Genomic DNA, 16,832 nt, shown 5'->3' on the forward strand with positions numbered 1-16,832 from the left:
TATTATGGACTATATGTAGTTAATACATTTTAATTTTAACACTAAATTCTACTTGTATACTCATACTACATAAAAAGCTAAAAAAACAAATGCATGAATAGATGATTAGGTACGTAGAGTCTTCTTTTTAATGGTAGGTCGAGTTAAAAAGTTAGATATATATTTAACGAACATAATGTACGATACGATATGATATTCTTAATTGTAAGGAGTGACCTCGATCCCTTTTGTGTCTATTATCAATATTAATACACACACACACAAACACATGACAAGCTATATAGCCCATATGTCGTATCGATCTTCCCTAACTTTGAAAACTTTATCATAAGCTATGCTGGAAACCATGATTATATCAATTTCAGGCAGTATGAAAATCACAAACTTCGTTGTTTCAACAAAGATTAATTATTGGCCTGAATATAGTAGTAGTTGTTCATCACCCGTTCTAGTGGCATACAAACCACTAAAATCTACTTACGCTATGATGATGACGATAAAGAAGAAGAAGAAGAAGAATAGGGTCGTCAGTAATTGTAGCAATAATAATGTGACGACAACAACAAAGATTGTCTATAAGGACAACTGGTTCGATCGTTTAGCCATCAATTACGTATCTCAAGCCTTGCAAAATACATCGGGTGCGTATATAATTACATTAAATTTTCTCTTTTTACCATCACTTTTTATAATATTTATATATACAAAAAAAATATGACAATGGGTTAGAGAGCATCCACATATGTTTGATTCTCACTATCTACATTTTTTAAGATGAATTAATGGGGGTTTTCAAAAGTCCTGAGTCATCTAGTTCGAAGTAGGATAACAATATCCATGTTTTTCAAATTAAAAAAAAAAACAAAAACATATTTAAGATTTAAACTCGAGACAAAAAAAATTTATATCATGTAATTAAGATTAAACTCAAGACGTACTCTTAAATTTATATTTGACAATTTTTAATCATTTTATCTAATAGATATGTAGTTGAATAAGGCATAAATTAGCTAGCTTTGTTACAAACTGGCCGGTATGATGATTGATCAGTTTGTCAGATCGATCTGGTTTTGTTTTGTTAAAAATAATTTAATTTGTTGTCATGAGAAAATGCATGCGCAGGGATGAGAAATGAGGAAATCGGGTATGAGAGTCTGGTGATGGCATCTCGAGCAGTGTTTCAAAACTTTGATCTGATCCACCAACGCCAACTTATTGTGAATGTTCTCTTGAATGCTATTCCTAGGCCTTTCATTACCCTGGCAAGTTCATCGATCTCTTTACGCTATCTATCTTTGTTTTAAGCGTCCTTTTAATTAAAGGGTACTCATGTACATCTGTCTAAAATGATTATCATTAATTAATTATACTGATCATAATATTTTCCAGTGATTGGGGGTTAGTTCTCTATATAAGAGAAACAATCTACATGAGATTGATATATACACCAAAAAATTTATTTAATTTGGGTTATCCTGGCATGTTCTATGTAGGCATTACTTTACAGAGAATATCTCAAGTTATAAAGCATAAATTTCAATAAAAAATAATCTCTATGAATTGACATGCATCTAAGTTATACTGTATATACGTACAGAGCAGAATTTGTATAACACATGCATTTTATATATATGCAGTCATGGTTACAAACATGGCAAAAAAAAGAAGTTTTAACTCTTTGATATTGTACTAATTAAGCAGTTTAAAAAGTTTTTACCTCCTTCAAAGTTTACAAGTGAGTCATGTGCAGCATTCACCTCTTTCTTCTTCCGTTGGCTCCTTGGTCCATGCGAGGTAGGTCCTAATTAAGATTTACCGATTCATGTGCATTGTGCGTGCTTCTAGTTTTGATAGAAATTAATCAGAATTGCATACATAGTATGAAGATGATCTACACATGCCCAAAACCTGTTACGGGCCATTTAACTAACTTACTTTTTTGCCCCCGTATTGACTCGGTCACTGACTGCTACTAAAACTTGATAGAAGGATATATGCAAACAGAGTTGTATAAGCAATATTATTTACATATGCTATTGTACTTTGTATGTCTTAATGATCTTAAGTACTGTTCATATGAACTTGATTTTTGAACTAAAGGTAAGAGAGTCTGAGGTTGAAGGGATTAAAGAGAAAAATGTTGTCTACATAAAGAAATGCAGGTACTTCTCGTCTTTACAATTTGATTTTGTGTACAAGTCTACAATATAAGCCCAATGTCATAGTCTAAAAATCAAATTCAGGTTTCTAGAGACGAGTAATTGCGCAGGAATGTGCACCAATATGTGCAAGATACCAACACAAGAGTTTATGAAGAACACTTTAGGCATCCCAGTCAACATGGTTCCAAGTAAGCAGACACTAATATACGCAATGCAGAACAGCATACAAACTAGAAATCGATTTATAGCAGGAAAATGCACTCATTTCAAATTCATGTAATGCAATACACACAAACTGATTTGCAGATTTTGATGATATGAGTTGTGAGTATATATTTGGCGACGAACCTCCAGCACTACAAGATGACCCTGCATTAAAACAACCATGCTACAAACTATGTAAGTTATTCCAACCCTGCCCATATTTGCGGCGTTGTCTAAGTTTGGCGAGTGTACGTGTTGTTTATTATGTCTTTGTTGTGGGTGTGTATCATGCAGGTGATGTGAAACATAAGCATGATACAAGCTGCATGAGCTAGCCTAATTCCCTAAAAAAAAAACTGATGCTATATGAAGACCAAAAGGAACCAAATTTGCCAAACAATGACATTTTGCCCAATTTGTCAAACAATGTATGGAGCAATAAAGAAGGGAAACAAATATGTCACACCATTTCTATATATATGTGAGATGCAATGGACACAATGTAACTTTCTATTTATTTCAGCCTGACACACAATTTCACATTCTTTTATACAAGTTTCACTACAGCTTCTATATATATAAATTTGTTACAATAGTATTGTTTCGGATATACAAACTTCAACTGCGATTAAAGAGTTATCGTAGATTACTTCCCTCCTTTACCGAAAACTCATCACACCCATGACCCGAAGTAAGTTTTGAAGTCTCAAGGAATTTCTCCCCATCGCCCCACAAAGCATACGCACTTTCCCCGTGCACTTCCTCATCCCCGAGCTCCAACTCTTTTTCACTTAATCTAAGAGGGATGATGAGTCTAATTGCTAAACAGATCAAACTTGTAATTACAATGTTCCACACTACAACAAATAATATTCCTAGCAATTGGATGCCCATTTGGTGTAACCCACCCTTCACATTTCCTGTTTTGAAACCATGAGCGAGTCCTGTGTATTTTTTCCACGTGTCTGTTGTTGTGTCATAGAAAATACGACTTAGCCCTGGCTCGGCAAAGAAACCTGTTAGGATGCCACCTAGAGACCCCGCCACTGCATGGGTGTGGAACACCGCCATCGTGTCATCAATTTCTTTTAGTAGTGAGACTCTCTTGTGTAACACCATCATTGTGAACCACGGTAGGCTACCAGATAATAGTCCCATTATAATTGCTGCCCAACCTTGCACCACTCCTGTTCATTACATCTATTTAGAATCTGAAACTTTTGTTTTTCATATATGAGTCAGTATTTTGTAGAGGCCTCAAAATGGGATGAATCGGTAACGAGTCAAATACAACATCAGTTTATTCATTATGGGTCTGGTCGGGTTGACACAAACTGAAAACTGTGATTTAAGATGTTGATTTTTGAAAAGTATGATATGGGTCATATGTGACTTGTTCAATCCTATTTGACCCATTTGTATGTAAATTGTTTCTTTAAGTTAATGTTACAGATTTAAGCCCCTTAGTAATAAAACATAACCAAAGCGATCCATTCAAGAGTAAACAGGTCAAAAATAAGCACATTATATATTTTTGTTATAACCACTTATATATCTTACCAGCAGCTGGGGTGATGCATACTAAGCCAGTGATCATGCCTTGGGTAGCACCAATAACGGAAGGCATTTCAAAGAAATAGATATCGAGCAAGAGCCATGTTAACAAGCTCATGGCTGCACACACATGTGTGTTAAGGACAGCGAGCGAAGCATCCTTACTAGCCATGTATGGATCACCTCCATTAAACCCTGTCCATCCCATCCATAATATACCCGCCCCTAAAAGCATCAATAGTATGTTGTTGGGCGGAAACCTTTCCCGATCTTTACTTTCCCTCGGTCCAACCTATCACCATATTAATTTAAAAAAAAAAGTGTTCTAAAAAATTTTCATTTTGTAAAAATGACAAACTGATGATGAAATTACTTGGTTACCCAATAAGCCGCGGTGAAACCAGCAACTCCAGAAGAAAGATGAATAACATAACCACCAGAATAATCAATGATACCCTTTTGGGATAGCCAACCATCAGGACACCATATGCTATAGGCGCCCACAGTATATGAGCACGTTAGCCAAACTGGAACAAACACCATCCAAGCATAGAAATTCATTCGCCCCAATAAAGCACCGGCTATCAAGATCAATGTGATAGCAGCAAAAACAAATTGAAAGAAGATCATTGTTGCATTGGGAAACTTTCCGGTAAAAGCTCTTTCGACTAGATAACTAGCCCTTAGTGATGCAACACCCGGTCGTCCAACAAAAGGTAAAAATTTCTCTGAACCAAAGGACATCTGGTAACCCCAACCAACCCAACACACCAAGACCGCTGCAAAGGCAAAAAGTGCCATGAAACACGAGTTCACGGCCCATTTCTTTTTGACAATGCTACCATACAATATGATTAGACCCGGGACACTTTGGAGGCCAACCATTGTGGCCGCCGTTAGTTGCCATGCGTTGTCGCCTCTGTTGATCCATTCTGGGATAATATCATTAGGAATAAGGTTTGATGGAAGGATGAATGGCATATTATTATTCTTTGAATATTAGAGAATAATAATAATAATAATGACGTGATTAGAAGTATGAATATTGTTTAGTACATGTATATATGCAATGTTTCGGACATGTTGATCTACCAAAATGCCCCTATGTGGTATGTGATCGGAATGTCGATATGGTAAGTGAGAAGGGGTAAAAAAGAAAATTTGAATAGCAAGACAAGAGATGGGCAATATATCTATCAGGATATGAGTTGTTCATTTGTTTGCATTGGATGAAAACGGAGACACCAAAGTCCATAAGATATAGATGGATTCATTGCTGTTTGAAGGCTAAGAAATCAATGGAATCTTAGATACCTGTTAATTTAGCATAGAACTTATTTAACATATAATTATATATCCTGTATACTAAATATATGTATTTGTATATATGAGAATACGAGATACTGTGTATTGCAACAACATTGAACAATAATACAATATCACATAACAAAAGCCAACATTAAAATATATTTGGGTTACAGTTCATTCAATATGTTAGAGTAGCCCTAACATGTGAGTACTTACCAAGGGTCACCCACCCTATGGTGCTACTTTAGTACTAGTTCCACCTAAGCAAGTTGAAGGCACTCATGGGGTGTTATAATCTGTAACAGTTAGATTGACTTTTACTACAGAAATATTATAGACATATACGCCAAAAATAACTTTAGCCTTGGTAACCATCTATTAAATGCCTCTTAACAAGTTCACCATACAATGAGAAAATAGGTGAATATATATGCATTTTGAAACTTAGGTTCATCTGCTTCCAACAAGATCATATCTACAGATTATCCCAATTTGTACACAATCTTTACATGAACGAGCAGTACCAGCTCGCCCCAACCACAATGCTTGAAGCGAACACACAACATTTATGTTTTACTTTAATCAAGTAACATACTGGTCAAATACTTCAAAAAAGAAATTATTGAATTCTAACAAGTGTTCACACACCATTGTTGAAATCAAAAGGACACATCATCCGTTACAAACTATTAAAGAAAAACTGTAACCATCTCTCAGATCGGTTGACCTTTTGGAACTATTTGGTCCTTGAGCCACATGTAAACAGGAACCAGGACGTAGTAAACTCCAGCCAGTGCACCGATGAGAAAACGTGCAAGGAACACGAATGGGTTCACTGGCTTCTCAATATCCTCTACTTTGGGACCAAGCTGTGGCACATAACAATACAGAAAGCCAATAAACAATGAGAAAAAGCATTCTTAGAACCCAAAAGATAACTGAAGGCAATGGTATAGTTGTAAGATCGTGCTTACAAAAATAAGAAAACATGTAGATATCAAGATCTTAAGGGGTGTTTGTATATGATTTGAAAGTGTTTATGTGATGTTGAATCATCAGAATCAGATAAACAGATACAATGATACACTCTGTAAAGATAAAGTGTTGGTGTTCTTTTATTTGAATTCGTAAAAATCAGATAATCGATTGTTTTGAGTTTTTTGGTAAACTGTGAATATAATAGACAGAAATGAAAACAAAAGGTCATTCTTGTGAAAGAAGGGTTGGTTCAGTAATGCACATTAACTCTTCACTTGGCATTGTTAAATGACCAGTTCAAAACAACAGTAAACCAAGGGCCAGATTTTCAAAAATATAAGAACAGAGATTTAGGCCTGTGTGTGTGTGTGTTTGCCATTTTTAGGTCTTTAGTCCCTCCAAAGTCTCAAGTTTGACGACATTTGGTTCACAATGTAGGGCATATAGCACATAAAATAAAAGAATTGTCCTTGAAGTCAAATTTTATTTTTAAGAAACGTATTTCCGGAATCAATCTTGAGCATATGTTACAAGTTTATGATCAAATAAGGGCCCCTTTTTCAGGTACAAGTATATAACCTTTACCACGTAACCAGGACCCAGGTGCCTTGTCGAATTTTAAACTTATAAATAGGCTCTTAAAGGTTGACTTTAAAAGTATGTTCCCTAAGATACAAATCGGCTGAAAATACGTTCCTTTTGCGTGCAATATGCCATATATATAGACAATTGGAGGAAAACGAATTCCCGTTGAGGAAAGATAAAGTGATAAACAGACTTAAGTGATGGCTACAAGATACGAATACGTTACCTGCAATGGTGAATCCCCTGATGCAGGTTTCACTCCAGTAACAGAGCAGCCCATGATCAAACCATGGCGACGCACCCCACGATACCATTTTGGGCCAATTCTTTTGATCTTGACATCTTTGAATCCAGCCTTTTCAAACCACTCAATGTACTCTTCCTCCTTTGGAAAGAGCATCCACATGTCTGCAAAGAAACGAGATAACCAATATGTCGGATACACAGGCCCGATTAAACATGCCTTCCCTCCTATCTTTAGGACCCTGTATGCTTCTTTAATGCCTCGTTGCGGGTCCGGCCAGTACTCAATGCTGCAAGAATATATGCACAAATCAGGTAAGTCATATATTCTTACAAAGTTTCATCTTTTTTACTGGAAACAGAACAAGTTTAAAAAGGTCAAAAAATAAGATTCTATGTACTATTGTCATATAGCATTTTGACATACCAATGGCATGTAGCTCATTTGGTAATAGGTGGGGGCATCTTTGCCACAAATAGCAGAAGCCTTGGGTTCAAGCCCAAATGTGCCCATAGCCTCAACGGTTGAGCAAGTCAGGTATACCCCCCACACTATGGATAGGCAGCCGATTATTGGCCAGTTTGGGTTATCAGTTACCAACCTTTTGCCACAAATCTGGCATTCTGACACTGTTTGTTGTCTTTTTAACATGAGAGTCGCACATATATTATGGGTTGGTCGCGTTTACATGCCATGAAGATGATTGGGACGGGGCCATGAAATGAATAAAGGATGAAAGAATGCAAACACATTGCATATTAATGTCTTTGTTTAACATATTAAGGTATTTTATAGTCTATTAGCAACTCTCACACGCACACTTCACCACTTGACCTGTTACAACAAAAATAGAACCTAATTGATCTATTTATCCATAAGAGTAGGAATTGCTCATTATAATCAAGAATACTACAAAATGGAGCTTTGTGAACTGAAAGAGCCTCACGGCATAGGTGTTACATATAATAACTTTAATTGACACATCTAAAATGAGTCATAACTGCTGTAATCAGCATTCTTGTGGAAATGAAGAAAATAAAATTAAAAACAAAAAAAAACAAAAACAAAAAAGACGTAAATAGTCTGCAAGAACAATAGTTAGTGAAATCAATCATTCGATCTAAAATGTAACATATAATGAATGCAAATACTGGAAAACACAAGAACAACAGTTTTGAAATAACATACCTTCCAGCAGATATATATCGATCAGCATAATCAGTTTTAAAAGGAAGATCCTCAGCATCACCCTCAATGAACTTGCATTCTTTCAACGGTTCCTTTTGCTTCGCTTTCGCAAGCTGATGTGGCGATTGATCCAAAATCGTAACATTCTTAGCATGAACATGTTTCACAATACCTAAAGTAGTGAACCCTGTACCACCACCAACATCCACCACCACCATATGCGGGCTATAAAGATCAGCCGGTTCCAATGCTTCATCTCTCATATCTTCGGTCCAATGACCCGGGTTTATCACATGATCATACACAATCGACAAAAACCTATAAAACCAAAATGCCTCTTTTTTGTGTTGTATGAACCTAGGCTGTGAAGCTGGCCTTGGTACAGACATACTACACTTAGGCACAATCAAGGCTCTACTTCCACCTTTCAGTATCGGATTCCGACAAACCAAATTGATTTTGGGGGAAAACTTTCTACCACACAAATCTGACCCATTAGACCCTAACCCATTTGGGCCTACTCTTCCTCTTATTATTGCAAGATTCTCAGCTCCATATAACATTGAAGAAGCCATTATTGCTAGTTAAACCCCCAAAAAAAAATATATCAAAAACACATACAACTTGTAACTCACTAACTACTAAAATTTAGCAATACCCAGATAGAAAAATTAGTGATTTTGAGTTTATATTAAGGAAATTCAAGACTTTGAGAATAACCTAGATGGGAAATTGATTAAAAATGTAATCTTTCAAGCATTTCAGTTCAAAATTATTGCATGCAGAATGAAAGAGATTAGAGTTTTTGACAAATTGAAGAAACAGGGCTTACCAGTTAGCTCAAATCACCATTGATAAAGTTGTGGTATGGAGTGTGGTGTGGTAGATGTTGGAGAAGTAAACCGTGTAGTGACAAGTGAAATATAGAACAGGCTAAGACTGTTGGCTAGATTACAGAAATCATGTGGTGATGAAATTTCTGCAAACCAGACAAAATGATATTTATTTTCTATTTTTCTGTTTTCTTTTTTCATAGGGCAAATTACAATTTTAGTCCGTTATCACTGATGAGTTATCACATAACTTGTCACTTTTTTACTTTTTTTTTCATTTTTAATTAAGGGGACGTGTAGGCCGACCACCCCTCATGTAACCCGACCATCCCTTTTGGAGCGACAGTCGCTCCTAAAGGGGTAGTAGGATACGACAACGGGCGACAGCATACGACAACATTACTGTACGATTCGTACCCACCCACCCTTTAGGAGCGACAGTCGCTCCAAAAGGGTGGGTGGGTACGAATTGTGCAGCAATGTTTCTGTTTCCCCGTGACGATTCATCCTTTATAACATCTCGTTTCATATTCATTCTTGGAGCAACATTTTCATTTTGATATTCAATCGTTTTGATATTCGATTGGTTTTATATTCATTCATTTTGATTTATTCGTTTTCATTTATTACTGTTTCCCCGTGACGATTCATCCTTTATAACATCTCGTTTCATATTCATTCTTGGAGCAACATTTCCATTTTGATATTCAATCGTTTGATATTCGATTGGTTTTATATTCATTCATTTTGATTTATTCGTTTTCATTTATTACTGTTAAGTGTTTTTATTATTTTAGATGGATTGCTTGGAGGAAATTTTCTTAAATCCAAATGCGCCGGAAGGTGTAAATGAAGAGTTTGTGTACGAAGAGCCCGATGACGAATTTGAATCCCCAGATGTCCGTGATGAATTTGATTACGATCACGATGTTTTTTATACCAAGGAGGTATGTATATAATCCAACCTTTTCATTTTTGTATTATAAAAAAGTGTATAAGAAAGTGGATTATAAAAAAGTATATAAAATAGTGTATTAAAAAAAATGTATTATAAAAAAGTGCATAAAAAGTGTATTAAGAAAAAGTGTATAAAATATTGCTATAAAAGTATGTAAGAAAACTAATTATTAAAACTACGGATAAAAAATTGTTTATAAAAACATATTAAAAAATGTACGTAAAAATGTAGATTAACAAAAGCTATTAAAAGATTGTTAAAAAAAAGGTGTACAAAAAAGTGTATTATAAAAAAGTGTATAAAAAGTGTATTATAAAAAAGTGTATAAGAAAGTGGATTATAAAAAAGTATATAAAATAGTGTATTAAAAAAAATGTATTATAAAAAAGTGCATAAAAAGTGTATTAAGAAAAAGTGTATAAAATATTGCTATAAAAGTATGTAAGAAAACTAATTATTAAAACTACGGATAAAAAATTGTTTATAAAAACATATTAAAAAATGTACGTAAAAATGTAGATTAACAAAAGCTATTAAAAGATTGTTAAAAAAAAGGTGTACAAAAAAGTGTATTATAAAAAAGTGTATAAAAAGTGTATTATAAAAAAGTGTATAAGAAAGTGGATTATAAAAAAGTATATAAAATAGTGTATTAAAAAAAAATGTATTATAAAAAAGTGCATAAAAAGTGTATTAAGAAAAAGTGTATAAAATATTGCTATAAAAGTATGTAAGAAAACTAATTATTAAAACTACGGATAAAAAATTGTTTATAAAAACATATTAAAAAATGTACGTAAAAATGTAGATTAACAAAAGCTATTAAAAGATTGTTAAAAAAAAGGTGTACAAAAAAGTGTATTATAAAAAAGTGTATAAAAAGTGTATTATAAAAAAGTGTATAAGAAAGTGGATTATAAAAAAGTATATAAAATAGTGTATTAAAAAAAAATGTATTATAAAAAAGTGCATAAAAAGTGTATTAAGAAAAAGTGTATAAAATATTGCTATAAAAGTATGTAAGAAAACTAATTATTAAAACTACGGATAAAAAATTGTTTATAAAAACATATTAAAAAATGTACGTAAAAATGTAGATTAACAAAAGCTATTAAAAGATTGTTAAAAAAAAGGTGTACAAAAAAGTGTATTATAAAAAGTGTATAAAAAGTGTATTATAAAAAAGTGTATAAGAAAGTGGATTATAAAAAAGTATATAAAATAGTGTATTAAAAAAAATGTATTATAAAAAAGTGCATAAAAAGTGTATTAAGAAAAAGTGTATAAAATATTGCTATAAAAGTATGTAAGAAAACTAATTATTAAAACTACGGATAAAAAATTGTTTATAAAAACATATTAAAAAATGTACGTAAAAATGTAGATTAACAAAAGCTATTAAAAGATTGTTAAAAAAAAGGTGTACAAAAAAGTGTATTATAAAAAAGTGTATAAAAAGTGTATTATAAAAAAGTGTATAAGAAAGTGGATTATAAAAAAGTATATAAAATAGTGTATTAAAAAAAAATGTATTATAAAAAAGTGCATAAAAAGTGTATTAAGAAAAAGTGTATAAAATATTTCAGGTGTTTGACACACACATAGATTTGGTAGACTGGGCTCAAAGAACGGCAAAGGAGCTTGGTTATGTGTTAGTAACACGAAGATCAAATGTCACAAAAGGCGGAGAAGTTAAAAAGGTGGTCCTTATTTGCAACCGTGGTGGAAAAAAAGATAAGCGGTCAACCGGGGCACCCAAAGGGAGTACCAAAATTGACTGTCCATTCAAATTGGTAGGCCGTCTGACAAAGGACCATAGTTGGTGGGTTGAAGTTATAGATCACCGACATAACCATCCATCAGCTTGTAATTTGGAAGGTATTGCGTACGCAAGACGACTAACCGATGTTCAAAAAGAATTTGTGGACGAAAAGGCGTTGCTAGGTTTAGGGCCAAATAGCATAAGGGACCAATTGAAGGATGCATTTCCCGGTATCTTGACCCGTTCACAAGACATTTCTAACTACCTGCGGCAACACCGGCTAAAGCACGCCCAACAACGAGGGGAAACTCGAATGCAGGTGAAATAAGAAACATACCTGCATGTGGATCATATAACTATATGTTTATTTTTTTTAAAAAATACGAATTCCTTATACTTTGGTTGTTTACCCGTTGCAGATCATGCTCCAATTACTATCTGACCATCAGTACACGTATCAGTACACGACGGATAGCAAAACCGGATGTTTGACCAATCTCTTTTTCGTACATCCTACATCACTTGACATATGGCGTGCATTTCCTTGGATCATTGAAATAGACGCCACGTATAAAACCAACGTTTACAACATGCCGCTTGTTGAGATTGTGGGTGTCACTCCAACTGGCAAGACATTCAGCATTGCGCACGCACTTATTGAAAATGAGCAACATGCGACATACACATGGGTGTTACAGTGCTTGAGGTCGACGCTCGAAGAAGGCCTCGTCGTGCGTGTGGCACTCACTGATCGGGATCTGGCCCTCATGAAAGCGGTTAAGGATGTGATGCCGGAAATGAAGCTGATACTGTGTAGAATACACATTTGGAGGAATATTGAGTTACATGCCAACCCATCGTTTAGGTCAAAAAAAGATTATGGTTTGTTTAGACACCGGTGGGATCAACTCGTAAACTCAATCACGGTTAAGGAATACGCAGAGAATGAGCAGCGGCTAAAAGTATTCTTGGCAGATAAACCAAGTATATACATCCCGTCCCCATACTGTTTTTATGATAACGCTTACGATGTAACCATGTAGCTAAATCACTTTTTATTTTCCTGCAGATCTTTATAAGTATCTACAAATACAGTGGCTTGCCTCGTACAAGGAGTTATTTGTGTCATGTTGGGTCGACCAACACCGCAACTATCGTAACTACACTACCAACAGGGTTGAAAGCGAGCATTCTTTGCTGAAGTCAGTTATGCATCAAAAGCGGCTTACGTTCCACAGAATCGTTGAATGTGTTAACTCTGTTGTCAGCGGGCAATACACCGAAATAAAGGGGTCACTGGAACATTGCAGGCAGTACAATCAAAATAAACACAACTATCCCTGTTTAAAGGATTTGCTCGGTAAAGCCTCCCATGTAGCCTTGCAAATTATGGTTGACGAAATTGATCGATTGAAAAATACAGTAAAAGGGGACGTGTCAAAGTGCGGGTGTACGGTATGGGCTAGTTGTGGCTTGCCATGTAGTTGTCGACTTCTAACATACATGCAGGAACGTAAGTACAGTTCATTCAGATACAAATGGTCCATTTTACTTAAAAATACTTAATGTAATATTTTTATTCCTGCAGGAAGGCGTGTACAAGAATATGAGATAGATGCATTTTGGTGCAGGCTCGATATAACCCAGTCCACCTGCCTGCCTGGAAATGTGAACAAAGACTCGGATGATGACGAGCCTGTTGAGGCCTTTTGTGGCGAGGTTACTGCTGTCTTGGAACGACAACCCATAAAACAAAGGAAAAGCTTGATGTCCAAAATAAAGGACCTCATCTATCCGGGTCGGTCCAAAATCAAGGATCCAGAGGTCCAAAAGAAAACACGTGGTAGACCTGTTGGGTCAAAGAAAAAGGTATATTATTATAGTCTAGCAAATTATTACTTGTTAAATACTATCATCTAACTTAATTATTCATTCATTCATTGCAGATGCCAGACTTGAACGTATCACCTCCGATGCCACCACCACCAAAGTTGAAAAAGTCAAGGTCCGTGCACGTGACCACACCTAAAAATCCGGATACCGCACCAGACTCAGGCTCATGCTACAGAGACTTTCATCCGGCGAGACACAGTGAGCATGTGCCCACGCAGTCACGTTTCGCGGAGCCTGACACCGATTTACGGGAGGACACCCGTGGATATATTGATGACTTGATCCGATCGTCACAATATTCAACAGCAGGGCCGAGTAATGAGCCTACAACCGAAACCCCATTCTTAGATCAGTTGTTCGGCGCAGCCGAACCCGCGTACTATCCTGTGCCACCAACAGCACCAACAGGCTTAATGGATCAGTTCTTCAGTGCCGATACTTATTTTCCTGCAGGTCCTAGCACTACGATGCCAGCTGCACCATCATCGTACTTTGATTTTTTCAATACGTCCACACAACCTTCGATGCCACCAGCACCATCACCTCCGATGCCAGCAGCACCAGCACCATCACCAATATCTCCCATATCAGCTGAGCAGCAATTGGCTGCTCTACCAGTACCACCACCTAACACTAGCCCACTGCAGACGACGGGTATAAAGGGTTACCTTGACGACATACCGAATGTATTTAGACCATACGTCAAGGGGATTATTAATGTCAGGGGTGATGGCAACTGTGGATTCAGGGCACTTGCTGTTGCATTGGGATACGATGAAAACGAAGGTTACGAGTGGATCCGACTACATATGTTGGCCGAGTATGAAAATAACAAACAATTCTACGATGAACTAACAAGATGGGGACAGGTTGAAGCGAGCTTTTTTGAGGGGTTATCGCGGTCTTATGTAGGGGTGTTTAGACCAACTGCCTACTGGATGCACATGACTATGGGGACTATGTTGTTGTCCAACAGGATGGGTATAGTAATTAACTGTTTATCTACTGCCGCCAGTTGGACTTCGTTCCCATTTACCTATGGTCCTGATGAGATGCCTAGGACAGAGCCCATATCAATAGCATTAGTACAGGGTCACGGTCACTATATCATGGTGCAGTTGGAAGGTGACTACCCGATGGCCCCGGAGATCGCATATTGGGTACAGGATCGTGTAAGGCCTCCCGTGAGCAAATGGAAAGATTTGTACGGACACCGCCAGTTAGCCTACAATAGATATATAGATGCAACTAAACCTCCTCCCATCTATATGGGAACAGTGGACTCATCTGATTAGGATTGTAATAAAGTTATTTGTTTTTGTTTTACCCGTTTTTTTCTCCTTTTTTTTTATTAAAGGAAACTTGGGGTGTTACTTCATAACTTTATCATGTTTTTACTTGGTATATTTCTTATAATAATATATTAATACTACGAAATTTGGGGTGTTAAATTTTTGCAAACCAGATAGTCCAGCATCATTATAAACAAAAAGTACACAAATAATAAAAAAGTCCATATCAAACACAAATAATAAAAATGTACATAACAAACTGTATTTATAAAAATGTCCCTATTTCGTACAAACAAAAAAAGTCTAATCATCGGAATCGTCGTCGTCCTCACCGGCATTATCATCACCCACACCTGGTCCGGATACAGAGCCTGTCCCACTAAAAAATCCACTCATATCCGAGAAGCTACCAAAATCCCCTGATGGAGGTCCAAAATGCGCCGATCTCCCACCCCATAACTGGCGGGGGTCGAAATAGTCATCACCAGGGTGGTTCAAGTCAACATGGTAGCCGGAAGGTTGGGATGCAGAGGGGCCAGAATAGGATGCAGAGGGGCCGGAGGAGGATCCTTCCGGAGGTCCATAATGTGGTTGCGGCAACTCACCAGGGAAATCATGGGATCCGAAACCCCTGAGAATCCTCCCTAGTCCGCGCTGATGTCCGGATCGCGATCCAAACGCTTCCGGGAACAACTGCGTTGGAGGTGTCGGTGCAGGATCCTGTGAATGTCTCTGCTGCACAGCTTCCAGACGGGACTGCATATAAATAGTAAGGTAAGTTTAATAAATGGAGCAGTAATTAAAAGTAATTTAACTTAAAGTTATGTATATACCGCAACTTCCGGAGGTTGTAGTCTGTGGGTTGCCGCCCAAGTCGACTCCCACGTGGGGGGTGGCCCCTCCTTCTTTTCGTTATGGTGCTTGGCCTGCAAACAAGTCAAATAATTAGCATTTAAAAAACACAACAATTGTATACTTTTGTTAAAACCAAACGTACCAACGCCCGATCGTGGGCAAGAGAAATAGATCGCCGACCCTGAGTCCCCACCGCCTGTTTGGACCGGTTTGTCTTGTTTGTCTCGGCCCGCTTCACTCGGTCATCCCTCGTATAGAAACTCAATAGTTTTCCCCACTCTTCCGGGTCCATACCAGTTGGCGGTGCTGTCTGCAGGGTATCTGCTGAGCCTACACCCCCCGTGCTGTAAAATGCTGAGATTTGAATTTTGACTTTCTCTGCCTATATATGCTAGCTGCATCAGCACGGAAAGCCAGTTTTGCTGCCTTCCGGGTGGGGTCGTCCTCATCAAGCTCTAAGTACTGGTCCATCGCAAAATAGCGCTACGTTGTTTACAAATACAAGTTAGCATTTTCAGGGTTATCATTGAAAAACATATTAAGTAAAAAAAATATAAAAAGAAACATATTCTAACCTGTACTTCCTCCAAGATATGGTCCCTCATAGACTCAGGCACATCGTCCCATGACTCGTAGTACTGGGGGACATCTCCGATCAACGAGCCTAACAAAGATTTGTACATAGCCCCGTAGTCCCCGATCGACTGAAAGGTCTTTGATTTGTAGTCGAAGTACATGGGTAACGGGCCTCCATTTTTCTTCAAGGCAGCCTCAAGTTTTAGATTTTTGGCTGCCCCTCTTGGTGGTGGTGGTGTTTTCTTCGAGCCTACAAAACCAATAAGTAACAATAACATAAATAAGTTACTTTAAACGATAAGAATAAAATTATTTCAATGCATAACTAAATTTAATGTAAAGTCAATTTTCTTACCGCTGTTTTTGCAGCCTGATATTTTCTTCCACCACGATCGGTGCGGATCCCTCCCATCGCCGTCGCCGCCGTGAGCTCCTAGCAT

At 36.8% G+C, this 16,832-nt stretch overlaps 5 protein-coding genes across 6 annotated transcripts; 2 read left to right on the forward strand and 3 right to left on the reverse strand.

The window, feature by feature from the left end:
* The first annotated feature begins 253 nt into the window (after nucleotides 1-253).
* Nucleotides 254-2,911, forward strand: LOC122593662 (beta-carotene isomerase D27, chloroplastic-like). Of its 2 annotated transcripts, XM_043766096.1 has the most exons (7): nucleotides 258-641; nucleotides 1,123-1,262; nucleotides 1,702-1,794; nucleotides 2,101-2,162; nucleotides 2,244-2,350; nucleotides 2,469-2,561; nucleotides 2,661-2,911. In XM_043766096.1, exons 1-7 carry the CDS (start codon nucleotides 335-337, stop codon nucleotides 2,699-2,701), a joined length of 843 nt encoding a protein of 280 aa, XP_043622031.1. In that variant the 5' UTR covers nucleotides 258-334; the 3' UTR covers nucleotides 2,702-2,911. The 2 variants fall into 2 exon arrangements, with proteins under 2 accessions (XP_043622032.1, XP_043622031.1); XM_043766097.1 differs by lacking the exon at nucleotides 1,702-1,794 and having other exon boundaries at nucleotides 254-641.
* Nucleotides 2,836-4,901, reverse strand: LOC122593664 (ammonium transporter 2 member 5-like). The gene is made up of 3 exons (XM_043766098.1): nucleotides 4,302-4,901; nucleotides 3,927-4,212; nucleotides 2,836-3,553 (listed from the first exon to the last, which is right to left on the reverse strand). Exons 1-3 carry the CDS (start codon nucleotides 4,899-4,901, stop codon nucleotides 3,003-3,005), a joined length of 1,437 nt encoding a protein of 478 aa, XP_043622033.1. The 3' UTR covers nucleotides 2,836-3,002.
* A 930-nt stretch (nucleotides 4,902-5,831) lies between these two features.
* On the reverse strand, nucleotides 5,832-9,170 carry LOC122590943 (2-methyl-6-phytyl-1,4-hydroquinone methyltransferase, chloroplastic-like). The gene is made up of 4 exons (XM_043763118.1): nucleotides 9,056-9,170; nucleotides 8,224-8,803; nucleotides 7,018-7,324; nucleotides 5,832-6,097 (listed from the first exon to the last, which is right to left on the reverse strand). The coding sequence occupies exons 2-4, from the start codon at nucleotides 8,796-8,798 to the stop codon at nucleotides 5,942-5,944; spliced, it is 1,038 nt and encodes a 345-aa protein (XP_043619053.1). The 5' UTR covers nucleotides 8,799-8,803; nucleotides 9,056-9,170; the 3' UTR covers nucleotides 5,832-5,941.
* Nucleotides 9,171-9,843: 673 nt separating this feature from the next.
* On the forward strand, nucleotides 9,844-12,691 carry LOC122592090 (protein FAR1-RELATED SEQUENCE 5-like). The gene is made up of 4 exons (XM_043764297.1): nucleotides 9,844-10,003; nucleotides 11,601-12,095; nucleotides 12,196-12,589; nucleotides 12,642-12,691. The coding sequence occupies exons 1-4, from the start codon at nucleotides 9,854-9,856 to the stop codon at nucleotides 12,689-12,691; spliced, it is 1,089 nt and encodes a 362-aa protein (XP_043620232.1). The 5' UTR covers nucleotides 9,844-9,853.
* Nucleotides 12,692-16,146: 3,455 nt separating this feature from the next.
* LOC122592091 lies at nucleotides 16,147-16,832 on the reverse strand. The gene is made up of 3 exons (XM_043764298.1): nucleotides 16,748-16,832; nucleotides 16,392-16,642; nucleotides 16,147-16,299 (listed from the first exon to the last, which is right to left on the reverse strand). Exons 1-3 carry the CDS (start codon nucleotides 16,830-16,832, stop codon nucleotides 16,147-16,149), a joined length of 489 nt encoding a protein of 162 aa, XP_043620233.1.

Source organism: Erigeron canadensis, chromosome 3, assembly GCF_010389155.1.
Source record: "Erigeron canadensis isolate Cc75 chromosome 3, C_canadensis_v1, whole genome shotgun sequence".
Classification (NCBI taxonomy): domain Eukaryota; kingdom Viridiplantae; phylum Streptophyta; class Magnoliopsida; order Asterales; family Asteraceae; genus Erigeron; species Erigeron canadensis.